At 40.0% G+C, this 12743-nt stretch overlaps 1 protein-coding gene across 1 annotated transcript in view; it reads left to right on the top strand.

Annotated features, from left to right (window-relative positions):
* DRC11 (dynein regulatory complex subunit 11) overlaps positions 1-11969 on the top strand; it is a 247671-nt gene extending 235702 nt beyond the window's left edge. The window contains exons 16-19 of the mRNA XM_073577592.1: positions 7487-7573; positions 9121-9298; positions 10119-10354; positions 11736-11969. Coding sequence (XP_073433693.1) covers positions 7487-7573; positions 9121-9298; positions 10119-10354; positions 11736-11855 — 621 coding nt within the window. The 3' untranslated portion in view covers positions 11856-11969. The remainder of the gene's footprint in view (positions 1-7486; positions 7574-9120; positions 9299-10118; positions 10355-11735) is intronic.
* Positions 11970-12743: the final 774 nt, after the last annotated feature.

Raw genomic sequence — 12743 nt, 5'->3', positions numbered from 1 at the left:
TTAACGTGCAAACCATCCTTGGTAGTGAAGGAGTTAAAAGGTATCAACCACTGAGGACTCTCAATTCTGACTATTTTTCTACCTTGATATTAGGGATACAATGTCTTATTCCATGTTTTTCTCATATGGAAATGAGTTGTTAAGATCTATGGGCTGGACATAGATCTCCCAGAGAATCTGACTCCAGACATTATTTTAAAGAAAAGAAGGTGTTACCAGTGTGAGCCATGTAATGACTGACAGTCTGCTCTCATAACCAACCACAGCTCTGCAGTGAGATCAGAGCTAACGCACATTGAATCGGGCACTAATGCACAGACATGAAATCCACACCATTAAAATGAGGGAGACTGCACCCTTCTTTTCGTGATTGCTGATGATCCTATAAGAGCGATCATACTACAACCTCAGTTCCAAAAAAATGCTGGGTCTCTGTGTAAAATGTAAGGAATTCAAGAATGTAATGATTTGGAAACCTCTTGCAACCATAATTTATTCACAGCAGAACAAAAAAAGCACACATCAGAATGTTAGACATTTTTCCATTTTATTTGAAAAAAATAACTAATTTAGGAATCAATGTTAGCAACTCATCTCAAAAGAGTTGGGACAGGGATATGTCTACAACAGTCTAAATTTTTGGGTAGTGTGATGACCAATTTCTGGAGTTTTGGGAGATTAATTTTGTGCCAATCTTTTCTGATGTAGGATCCTCGCTGCTCAACAGAGTCTTCCTCCCTAACATGCTCTTTTTATGCACCCTCCATTTGTTTATTAATATTAGCATCAATTATTTTTCCAGCCTTTTTATGTCGTGACCTAACTTTTTTGAGATATATTGCTGCCATCAATTTCTAAACTAGCTAATTTTTTCGAATGAAGTCAAAATATGTCTAATTTACAGCTTCTGATCTGTGTTCTGTGTTCTGTTGTGAACAAATTAGGGCTATAAAAGATTTCCAAATCATTACATTCTTGTATTCATTACATTTTACCCAGTGTCCCAACTTTTTGTGAATTTTCTTGGCCCAAAAACTTTAATTTTTTGGCGACAGATCCTATTTTTTCTCAACCTAAGCAGAAGAGCCCTTTATGCCCTCTGCATTCATATATGACCATCCAACGTGAAATCACTTAGCTAACAAATATTTTAGATTTGGAAAAACATAATACCGTTATTTTCTGGGAGATTATTGTCAATCAGCAGTGAGCATTAGGCAGTGAGCATGTGTAGTGATGTGAATGAGGAGGAGGGAGATGCTGTGACATCTTGGAGTTATTTCAGGGAAGATTCCAGAATGTGAGGGAGATATTTATTCAAGGGTCAGTTTTGCCAACTGTAATATTTTCGGATAATTAATTAACCAATCGTAGACCCAGAACAGCTGTGCACTACATCATCAGCAAATACTGTTCCTGATTTATTATCTGCCAGCAAGGAACAGAGCAAAGAGCTGCAATCAAGGGCACGGTGACATCACAGGTTTATGGCTGGTGGCAGAGAAAACAATATTTTTCTGACAGAAAAAAGTACACACTGCTCGTAGAAGAAGAAAGTAAAGCTGGATGAAGATGGATAAATAGTAAACCTGTGAAAGACAACATATCACAGATTTCAGTGGGAAACGCCTAGAAACTCAGACATTAAAGAATATCAGATAAGGGCATTAACATAAAATCTAACAGCAATTTTTTGTGGCTTGAACAACTTTATTATAGACAAAAAATTGGTTTGACCTCGTAGCTGAATTCTCTTTTTGGAACAATAAGGTTAAGTTCCCAAGATGAGTTTTTGGTGCGTTATTGACAATATATGTTTTAGGTGAGAAAAAAACAGTGTCTTACAATTATGGCAAATTTGATGGGATTTATGGAAATGTCATGCACACTGTGCTTTTTTTTACGCTGAGAAAACTGAGCTGTGGTGCGTGTTTCAAAGCCACAATACGTTAATTTCTTTTTCTTCGTTGAGCTTTATGCTTGGATTTTACACATAGAATTGCATTAGATGCAGAGAATCTGCAGATAAAAAACGTATATGCGTGTTTAGTGTATTTCTGTTGCAACACTCTAAAAGCATTTTTTTTTTTAAATGCTGTAAAAAGAGAAATAAAAAAATGCAAATAAACTAATTAATATCTAATAGGTGCAGAAATGCTGGAGAAAATCTGCAACATGGAAAATGCATCAAATACTCATCGTGGGCACACAGCCTAATACTATTTTTCCACTTCTTTCTAGCTTGGTCATTCTTGAACATTGTTAGGTCTCATTCAGATGTCTGTTTCTTTTTTACTTAAAAAAACAAATTGGCTATTTTTCATTAATGTGCTGGATCCAAATTTCATAAATACTTGATCCGTATGTTACCAATAGTGGGTCATGTGTTTTTCTCGAATGCAAAAATAAAGCTTCTCCTGTCCAGTAAACAGTAAAAAATTACTCAGATGACACATGGATGGCATGTGTTTCTTTCCTTTTATTCACAGACTCATTCACTTGAATATGTGCGTTTGATCCACTAATCAGATAAAACTCTTCTGTATGTGGACAATCGCCAAGCAAAAGAAAACAGACAAGTGAACATGGCCATAGATTATAATGGGTACTTGTTCTATCCTTGAAAATCATGGATATGTGACCAGAACCTGTCCTGCTCTCTGAATGAGGTTGTTTGCATTCACTAAATGCACTGTTAGAGGAGAACTACATCTTAGAACACCCAACATGTTTCTTAAAAACGACTTAAATGTCCATGAGCTGGAACCCACCAGTCTCTAATATGAAATGACCCTGCCACTAAGTTATCAGTGAGGGTGACCAATAAGAGATGCGGTGAGTTATCCTTCAATGGAAGTCTTCAAACAGAGGCTGGACAGACATCTGCCTGGGATGATTTAGTGAATACTGCATTGAGCAGGGGGTTGGACACGATGACCTTGGAGATCCCTTCCAACTCTAACATTCTACGATTCTATTACAGTTCTATGCCTCTTCTACTCCCGTAATCTTAGTCCAAATACGGACTGTAATGCACAGACTGGGCGTGTGTCTCCCGACCTGAGTATTATAGCTTCATGTATTTCTATGAGGCTGTCACGCTCGAGACGAGAGACCTACAGTTAGTACGTGCTTGGACCGATTTGCATGGACATCTAAATAAACCCTTAGTTTTATGATCTCCAAGACATCAAAAGCAACAAGTTAAGTGTTGGTATTGATGCCGTATAATGCAGTCTACGGTAACATCAAAAGTGAAGGGGTGTTCATTCTGATGTGTCCATTTTGAAAAGTTCATAAAAAGCCAGAGCTTTACTTTGGCACATTTTCTCAGCTCACCCATAACCAAATAAAACCAAAGAATACACCTTATGCATGCAAAAAATCCTTATCATCCTTTATTTTCAACATCTGGAGCTTCTCTTTTAGTCAGATGTGCTTAGAATATAATTAAAACTAAAAACTATATAAAATAATAAAACAAAATACAAATGACGTGAATTATGTACCTGTCACCCATTGTTACTTTGCTCATACCCATGGCTACAATGATTACAAAAAGCGGCTTATCTCTGCTCCATTCCTTAGAGTAAATCTGATTATGCTGCTTTTATGTATACAGGGAAGGAAATTTAATTAAAAGAAACACTAAACCCACAATTACAGTTTTCATGCATTTTACTTTGACATTCCATAGCAGATTTTTGAAAACCTTGTAATTCTATTATACACTACGACTGCATTCAGAGCAGGATTTTCCTACAAGTTTCTGAGTCCAGACCTCATTTAAAGGGGTTGTCCACTGAAAAGAAGTTATCATCTATGTATAAAACAACTTCAAATCGATTTTCTAGAAACTTATTGACGCCTTCAAATTTAAACAATATGAGATTTGATTTGCGAAGATCACAAAAAATTAAATTCCCCTAATTTCTTTCACACACTGTTGAAGCAAGAGAGCAAACTAATGACATCAGACGCGGACTGACGGGCTTTCTAATAATGCCTTACAACTGCCACATCACACAGTATAGCTCAACAAATCTAGGGGATTATCGCAGCCTCTATGAAAATGAGGTCCTGCCAAGCAGAGGCAGCACCATTCTAGGATTTTATAGCCTAAGGGTCAAAAGTCAGAGGGCACAGATTTTTATCCATAGGAAAAGAAAAAAGGCCTGATTATGGTGTACTGCTGCAGTGCTGAGGGACACTGAAAATAGGAGTGGTATTCAGTCTGTGAATAATAATACAAATATTCAAGTGACAGAAAGGTGCAGAACCTGCATAGTCAGTGTGACTGAGCATTAATCTCAAACACTCCATTAAAAGCATCTTAGTAAGCATTGTTTCATTCTTCACACACTGCAAACAAGGAGGTCAGTTTAATACCATTTCTTCCTAATTTGGCAACTAAAGAAAAATTCTGAAACCAAGGCTTGTGCACATGTGCTTCCTTGATTGTGAGACGGACAATTCATAATATTTTTTAAGACAAAGGAAATCTCTACATTCCAGAAATTTAAGCACAGCTGTCTACCTCACAATGTGTGCGTGATGTAGAAAAGGCATACTTTTTTTTTTCACACCACATTGTTCTAATAGCCAAATATTAAACCTCTACATGCCACCCAGATACTACTATGTATTACCATCAGTTTTCCCCAGGCAGGTAGGTTGAGATTGAGGTCACTTGTATATTACTAAGACAGTGTTTTCATTAGAGAGCTCAAAAGAGGTCATGTACAGTCCTAGGAGAGTGTTAGGTAAATTTCCCATGTTGAGTATTTGGTGGGTTTTTATATGTTGCAGATTTCCTGCATCTATTAGGTAAATTAGGTTACTTGTGCTTTTTTTCTCTGCATTTGAGTCTGTTTTTTACACTGTGGTTTTTGTAATCACTTGTGGGAACAAGGCTTAGTTTGGTCTATAACCACCAGGTTTTCTCCTTACAATGCAGAGTCACTGTGTGCTCTCTTGCCAGCTTGCCACTTCTCATCAGAGTTGGCAAAGGAGTGCACTGTCACTGTGCACTAGAAAAAATTGCACAGTGACAAGATCCTACTGAGCTTATGCAGAAATTGACAACTGACACATGCTCAGCAGAGCAGGGACTAGCCAAGCCCCTGAATTGGCCCCTATTGACACTTCATTTTGGGCTGATGACATCTCGCTTGAGTATCCCAGCATGCAGCATTAGTTCTCATACAAAGTGCCATCAAACAAGAAGGCAACAAAAAAAAGTAGTTCCTATAGTGTGGTGAGGGAATGATAGGGAATTTTTAATCAAAGTATAGTAGAAACGAGACATTAAATAGACATTTAGTATTAAAATAAATGTTCGTTTTCGACCATCCCTTTAACCTTCTATACATCTTTTTCAGGTAGTCCGAACTTTTACAATATTGAGACTCGTGACAAATTTATTCCTTGCTAACCTAATCTTTTAGAAAATTCTGTCGCAACTGAATCCACTCAACTCTACAAATGATAATTTATAAATTGGAGGGGTCCCAACCACTGGGCCCCCCTCAATCAGCTGAACGGGGCACTTTTATCGTTTTAGAATTAAACCGCAGTGCATGTGCCTGGCTGTGCACCGATTTATTCTCTGTAGGACTACCAAGCGGTGCTCTCAGATATTTATGGCAGTACCCATGGAGGATGATTGGAGCAGCAGTCAAGAAGGCACCCCGATGCGCCATTCAAACCGGAGATAAAAGTCCCCTATTATGCCAATCGGTGGGGGTGTCAGCAGCAATTGAACAGCAACTGATCTATAAGTTATCACCTGTCCTGTAGATAGTCAATAACGTCTTTTCACCTACCGTGTAGATAGGTTATGACGTCTTTTCACCTATCCTATAGACAGGTTATAAGTACTGTAACATCTTTTCACCAGAAACGGCCTTAGCTTTCAGGTGCCATTTAAAATGCTAGTTTACTCTGCGGTGTCAGATGGCCCTTTGGGCCTTTTCAGATACCAAACAAGGGGCTCGACTGCTCTACACATATAATTACTTTTCTGATGAGGTTTGAACAGTTTTGCAAAGTAAAATGAGGAAATCTTGCCATGTCTACATGTGCAAACTTTTTAACTTTTTTCTGTGGTAAATTACAGCATTATAAAAATACCAAATTTACAGGTTGTTTTATGTTTTAAGATTTTTTCACAATAGCATTATTCTTTTTTTTTTTTTTTTTTAAATCCTTAGTATTTGTGTCACCATATTCTAAGACACACATGGCGTCTGGTTTTATTTGAACTATTTTGAGATTTATTCAAGTTTTTATTCTATTTTTTTATGGGTGGCAGCATGTACGCCATTGATTATCATTTTTTACACCATACACAGGTAGAGCATTTCCAAATATTTGTAGCTTTAATTTTTTTTGCCATAATATTTTATGGGAAATTATTTTTTAATTTTTTTATTTAGATTTCAAAATACTTTAATGATTTTTATTCTAATTTTTTTTTAACCCCACCGTGGGTGATCACTGACCACTTATAAAATATTTTCTGCAGCGCTTCATTCAACATTCTCTGGTTATAGCATTTCTTTTGGCATTTTTCCTACAGGGTTTTATACAAGATTTGGAAAATGCCACAACAAAGCCCATTATATACAACTTATATCAATTTAAAAAAAAAGCCATCAAAACTTTTGGAAAAATCACGAAGCTTAACTCTTGAAATTCATGAAGCTCAGTCCTTTATTGGCTGATCAGTTTAAAAAAAACATATCTAATGAGACTCATTGTGATCGATCACTGCTATAAATACAAGAAAAAGTCTGATTTGGGTGAATCCTTTCTACAAGTAATGCATCTATTACCAGCTATTTTGAGGGAGCAACACTGAAAATGGTTCCGTTACATATAATGGAAGGATTGGCAGGGGCCACTTTACATGTTGAACTATTGCAATGACGTTGTAGATGCGAACTTATAAGTCATTGACGTAACTATTAGTTTAAGTACTGTAAATCACAGACTATAATTTTAGAACATAGTGTCAGCATATGTGCAATGTCCGGGTGCATTTTTCTTCTTTTTTCAGCATATATAGGTTATTCTGAAGTGTGCGCTCACGCTCATGCTGTGCAGGTGCTGTAAAGAAGACACATGTGGGTCTGTGTAGTGGTGATGGAAGGACATCCTCTAGTGGTGATTATAGGGAACTGCAGATGGAAAAATGTACCAAAGAAATTGATATATGCACATGTTTATTTATATGAGACCGCAATGTATGCATTTCTTTTCAGTACATGAATCAAACTAATCAGGAGTTACAGCTTGTGCAAACATTTGAATAAGATGTTAAAAAAGGTTCCATTTTTAAATTGGGTTTAGAGAAGCAAATGGAATACACAAATGTTAAAAACGTATTGATGAGAATTGACTGCAGTGCCCTTCCATAGCGTATGTGTTTTACTGTAAAGAATGATGGAGATAGAATTTCAGATTACTGTAAAATACATTACAGGTGGCCCGTCAGCTGCAGCCGTCAATCATCTGGATCGAAGAGGCAGAGAAGATGTTTTATAAGAAGGTACCAAAGACAGAGAAACAGGTGAATGATCTCTACAAAGCGCCCCTTGTAGTATTACATTGGCATGCCAGGGCCAATATGTCACTGTCCTTCAAGGAGAAATGTTACCCCTCAGACCCCAGTCTCAAGGTACTGTCACACTTAGCGATGCACCAGCGATCCCGACCAGCGATATGACCCAGTCGGGATCGCTGGTACATCGCTAAGTGGTCGCTAGTGAGCTGCCACACAGGCAGATCTCACCAGCGACATCGCAGGGGTCGGAGGTCGCTACTTACCTGTCAGACGCGGCGATCCAGATGTCCTCCCGCCCGCGTCCATGCGTCGCTCGTCGCCACAGCAGGAAGCTGACGACGATAAACGGTCCAGGCCATTCTCGCGCGATCGGCGATAACCAGCGGGGGAGCCGGTCGGAGGTAAGTATCAGACATAGCGATATCGCTTAGTGTGACGGGCCCTTTAGCCTCTCACCTAGCCAAATCAGTTGTCATACTTTTCATTGAAGAGGGGCAATACCCCGAAACATTGTGTCTGCAACCTGAGATTCTGATTTGGCTTTTATCCTAAAGCCCCAGGTACACATAGCGATATCGCTAGCAATATCGCTGTAACGTCACCGATTTTGTGACGCAGCAGCGATATTGCTAGCGATATCGCTATGTCTTAAACTTACCTCCGACCGGCTCCCCCGCTGCTCATCGCTAGTCGCGCGAGAAGGTCCTGGATCATTTCTCATCAGCCACTTCCTGCTGGGCTTCCTGTGGCGCCGACGAGCGACGTGTTGAGGCGGGCGGAGGACATCTGGATCGCCGCGTCTGACAGGTAAGTAGCGACCCCCGACCTCTGCCATGTCGCTGGTGAGATCTGCCTGTGTGGCAGCTCACTAGCGACCACTTAGCGATGCACCAGCGATCCATATCGTTGTCGGGATCGCTGGTGCATCGCTAAAGTGTAGCGGTACCTTATCTTATATTGCAAGACTCGTTAAAGGGTCAATACTGACTTTTAGGATCGCGACTTCCAACAGGTGGCGCTACAGAGCTCTAGTGCTCTTCCTCTGTGAAGAGGCAATTGGCACATTGTAGTATTAATCATTGCAAAGGATTTGTACTGATGGAAAACTGAACATCGTGGGTTAGGTCAATTCCATTTATTTTAGTATTTCTTATGAAGTTCCACTGACTCTAATTTTTTATTCATACTGCACTCTGTTATAGAATCGGGTATATAAACTAACACTGTGTTACCATCTGCACTAGGACAGTGAGTAAAATACAGCATCTTTGTCCAGTAAAATTCCACTATAACGTTTATGCTTCATTGATTTACTGCCACCTGGTGTCCATTATTAATACTATAGAAGGCGTGCATCATCCATCCTATACGATTACATGATAGCAAGTGATCCTGGAGCTGTAAGAGATCCATAGAAACATTAATACTAGGAGACACAGTATAATACTGATTTATCACATTCATATAGTATAAATATGGTAATATATGTAATACATGATTTATAGTTTCTTTATGTTTTAATTGCAGCCATCTTTGTCTTTTGTCGATAACAGTTAGATCCCAAACGTTTGAAGAAGGATCTCCCTAAACTCTTAAAATCCATTAAATCAGAAGATCGAATCCTTGTCGTAGGAACCAGTCAGCGACCATTTGATGCCGAAGTCAAACCTCTGAGTAAAGTGTACAAGAAAATAATTCTGGTGCCACGGCCAGACTATGCAGCACGCCTGGGTGAGACGGGATGCCATATTTATACACAGGGCTACCAACAAAAACAGCTGGGCCTCACATGGTCAAATGGTCAGGGCCCCTGAGAGCTACCAATTCTACCCAGTAACCTTGATGTGTTACTCAATTACCAGTGGCGTAACTTGAATCTTGTGAGCCCCAATGCAAAATCTCCAATGGGGCCCCTAATTACTGCAAGCCTTTAAGACTAATGGTCTTTTCATATGGGCCAAAGGGGCCTTTTGGGGCCCCTTAGGCTCCAGCACCCCGGTGCAATTGCAACCCCTGCACCTATTATGGTTACACCTCTGTCTATTTCATACATTGAGGAAAGCTGGTATACCGCAATCACTGATTTTGGAATGAAGGAGAATCAAATAAGTTTTATGTGTAATCTCTGATTATTTTATGGATCCTCATGGGAGGAGTTAAAGGATATTATTTGGTGCCTGAGCTTTTATACTTTTGGGCCTTCATTTTAAATTAACTTCATAGTTCTCAGGCAACAACTGGTGATATCAAGGGCATAGCGGATTAGAAAGTTGATTAGTTAGTGCCCCTTGTTTGCCCGAGTGCCCAATAGCAGCACAACTTCTATTGCCCCTGTGCCAGTCCTGTATATTTGGGCACAAGCTGCAAAATCTACAATTTAGATAAGCAACCTAATGTGATCAATGAAGTATGACATTAACCCTATCAATCCCGTACAATCATATTTAACCCTATCAGTCCCGTACAATCATATTTATGAGTGTTCCCCCAGTTAGTCCCTGAACTTTGCTGTATGTAATATAATTTGTGTCGTATGCATCATTCCTTCCAGTTCTGTGGAAGCAGCTGATCTCAATTCGAGTAGAAAGTACAACATCTCTGAATTACAGCGCGCTGGCTAAGATCACAGATGGATTTACCCCAGGTCATATGGTGCAAGCCGTGGACACGGTGCTCAATGACAGAAGACTAAGGCAGCTTTCTCAGAAACCACTGGCAGCAACAGAATTTCTGGGTTCATTGTCCAGGCAAGAGCCAGTGTACAAAGAAGAAGAGGAGGCTTTCAAGGTCAGTGTTCCTAAGGGGCCCCATACACAATAGATAGCTGTCGGCCGAAAGATGCTTTGGCCGAGCGTTTTGGACGGCAGCTGTCTCTCCTTAATACAGAGGATCGCTCCTGTATTCTCTACAAGACAGAAGAGTCTGGCAGCAGCTCATATTCCGAGAACAAAAGAATCGCCACTACAAAATCAGATATGCCGGAACCTTATCTCCCGACATCATCTGTCAGTGGAAAGTTGGCTGAGGCCACCGATATTGGCGAATTTGGATAATATTAGTCTAATGTGTGGCTGTGTGGGTAATGAAAAAGACAAAAACCCAAAATATGTATACTTTTCAGGTGGCGGCCATATTGAAGACATACTGTATTTCATTAATTGTCAGTATAGACAGTAAAGCAAGTTGTGTCTGATTTATGTCTGCTGTAACAAATGCAAGTTAGTAAACTGTCAACAATCCAATCTCCAGTGTTGGAGTACAGCTCTTTTTGTCATTAAAGGGGTTTACTGCTGGTTCTATCCAAGTCTGCACAGTAAAGCTGACAAGGGAGCTGCAGAAAAAATGACATATCAGCCTGTTGTTGTGTGTATCCAATATTAAGTGTAAAATCTAGAATATGTTAGTAAACTCTTCTATAGAAAAATATAAAAAATGATATATATAGTATAGTACGTACACTATAATAGATATATATAGATATAGATGTATATACTGTACATATATACATATACATGTGTGTATTTGTGAGTTTAAGGGGAATCTGACACCAGGGTTTTTATATGTAATCTGAGAGCAGCATGATGTAGGTGCTGATACACTGATTCCGACAATGTGTCACTTAACGGTCTGCATACTGTAATTTTGATACTATCACTGTTTTCTCTGCTGCACATATAGAAGTTCTCAGAATGCGGAGCCCTGTATAACCCTGCCCATACCACTGATTGGCTGCTTATAAGTGATGGAGGCGGGATTGGACTAGGAGACATGAAACAAGTAGTTATCTAGTGATAATCTCCTGCTGATAAAACACTGATTTTATTGACACAGCACACAGTCTAGCAAGTGACGCATTGCTGGAATCAGGGTCTCAGCCCCTGCCTAATGCTGCTCTTGGATTATATTGTAAAAACTTGCTGACATATACCTTTTAAAATTATATGTTATTTTATGATCATATAATCCCTTTAAGGTGGCTGTGTGGTTACTTCGTTCCATGATGTAGCTTCACATTAAAGACATATTGGTTTGTTCATTTGTTTCTGTGTTACTAGGAAATTATGTGTAATGTATTACATCCCCCGTAGTAGTCCTATGTCAGTAATGACCCCAGTATCCTCAAGAGTGCTAAGGAATAACTGGACTTTCTTGTCTGCCCCTGTAACAGACTTGGTATTCTAAGACACCGCTTGGAAAAAAGAGAAGCAAAACGATGCCTGGTGCAGAGGAAGAGAAAGGGAAAGATAAGGGGAAGAAGAAAGGAGCAAAGAAAGGGAAAAAGAAGTAGTTTCCATGGACTCCGTAGTAAATGTCCTTATATTTCCACCAATGTGCCTGCACTGTGAATCTTATCTTACAATGATTTGTAATAAATTATTTCCACATTAAACATTGCAATGAAATAAAGAAATGAACTATGTTCACTGTCAGAAATAAGGATAGACTTTCTACTTAGTGACAGCTATGAGACCGACTGTTACATGATATTTTCTCATCTATACAGTTCACTTTATGATGGCAGATCTATTCAGTATTACTACTGTACATAGAGTCTTTCTAGTCTTAAGGTACTGTCACATTTAGCGATGCACCAGCGATCCCGACCAGCGATATGACCCGGTCAGGATCGCTGGTGCATCGCTAAGTGGTCGCTAGTGAGCTGCCACACAGGCAGATCTCACCAGCGACATAGCAGGGGTCGGGGGTCGCTACTTAGGCCTCTTTCACACTTCAGTTTTTTGCATCAGTCAAAATCCGCCAAAAGGACGGATGGCGGATCCGTTTTAGTACTGATGACAACGGATGTCACCCGTCCGTTTTTTTGACGGATCCAACAAATGAACAATTTTAACCCCTTCCTGACATCCGACATACTATCCCGTCCACGGTACCCGGGCCCGTATGACTGTGGACGGGATAGTACGTCTACCGCGATCAGCGGCGCCCACGTGGTGAGCACCGCTGATCACAGCCGGGTGTCAGCTGATTATCACAGCTGACACCCGGCACTATGTGTCAGGGGCGGTCACGGACCGCCCCCGACACGTTAACCACTTGCACACCGCGATCAAACATGATCGCGGTGTACCGGGAGTTAAAGGGAAGCATCGGGAGGGAGGGGGCTCCCTCCGTGCTTCCCTGAGCCCCCCACGGCAGCGCAATGTGCAGCGCTGCT

Source organism: Dendrobates tinctorius, unplaced genomic scaffold, assembly GCF_039654945.1.
Source record: "Dendrobates tinctorius isolate UK_male_01 unplaced genomic scaffold, ASM3965494v1 ptg000056l, whole genome shotgun sequence".
Lineage (NCBI taxonomy): Eukaryota > Metazoa > Chordata > Amphibia > Anura > Dendrobatidae > Dendrobates > Dendrobates tinctorius.
The sequence above is the reverse complement of the archived record's forward strand: the minus strand, read 5'-3'. Positions and strand labels throughout refer to the sequence as shown.